Here is an 891-nt window from a genome sequence, read left to right on the forward strand (position 1 = left end):
CAGTGTTTTTTATCATTTATTTTTTTATTTTTATCTGACATTTTATGATATTCTCATCAATCACTTTCAATGTTTGAAATCGATAATAATAATAATAATTCTTCAGATATTCTTCGTATCGCTGTCTTTGTATAATGGAAATAAGATGCAAGTATTGTTGTAAATCCCTTTTCAAGGGTGATTCTATTTTGTTTAATGCACATCATGAAGTAAAACCAAAACAACAAATAAATGTAGGATGCCATGCGGATGAATCTGATTGCTGCTCATATACGACTCCCGAGAATGCACCAAATTGGATTATGAATGCTATCAATCAAGTATATCTTCTTTATTAAGATTTTAAAAATACATGTATATATGAATCAAGATAATTATTTTTTTTAGGAATCTTGGACTAAAGGAAAATTATATTGTCCGTACTGCAACAATCGCTTAGGATCTTTCAACTTTGTGAATGAACTCAAATGTTACTGTGATAAATATGTGAAGCCACCCATAAGGATAGTTAACTCTAAAGTAGACATATTATATGAAAGTTTAAAATAATAACCAGACAGAACTTTCTCTCTATGTATACATTTTCTGTTTCGTGTGTACATATTATAATATATATTTGTAAGAACTATCATCATAAATAACGCTTGTGAAATCGTGAAAATATATTTTTGCAAAAATCTTTTTTTTATATTATTTAAAGTAAATCATATAATAACTTATTTTGATTAATATATAAATTAATTTTTTACTACGTTTATATGATGAATAGTGACACAATCTATTATATATAATCACATATAAACTTCTATCTTAACTTTTACTTAGATCTTTTTATCTTTTTTATTTAATTCATATTTACATTTAGTTACAGCTTTTCCAACTTATGTGTAT

The 891-nt window shown here is 25.1% G+C and overlaps 1 protein-coding gene across 1 annotated transcript; it reads left to right on the top strand.

Moving 5' to 3' along the window:
* The first annotated feature begins 34 nt into the window (after positions 1–34).
* On the top strand, positions 35–618 carry LOC108690540 (dual specificity protein phosphatase 12-like). Its single transcript, XM_018197880.1, has 2 exons — positions 35–320; positions 388–618. Exons 1-2 carry the CDS (start codon positions 135–137, stop codon positions 547–549), a joined length of 348 nt encoding a protein of 115 aa, XP_018053369.1. The 5' UTR covers positions 35–134; the 3' UTR covers positions 550–618.
* The last annotated feature ends 273 nt before the right edge of the window (positions 619–891 follow it).

The sequence above is a fragment of the Atta colombica genome, unplaced genomic scaffold (genome assembly GCF_001594045.1).
Source record: "Atta colombica isolate Treedump-2 unplaced genomic scaffold, Acol1.0 scaffold33, whole genome shotgun sequence".
Lineage (NCBI taxonomy): Eukaryota > Metazoa > Arthropoda > Insecta > Hymenoptera > Formicidae > Atta > Atta colombica.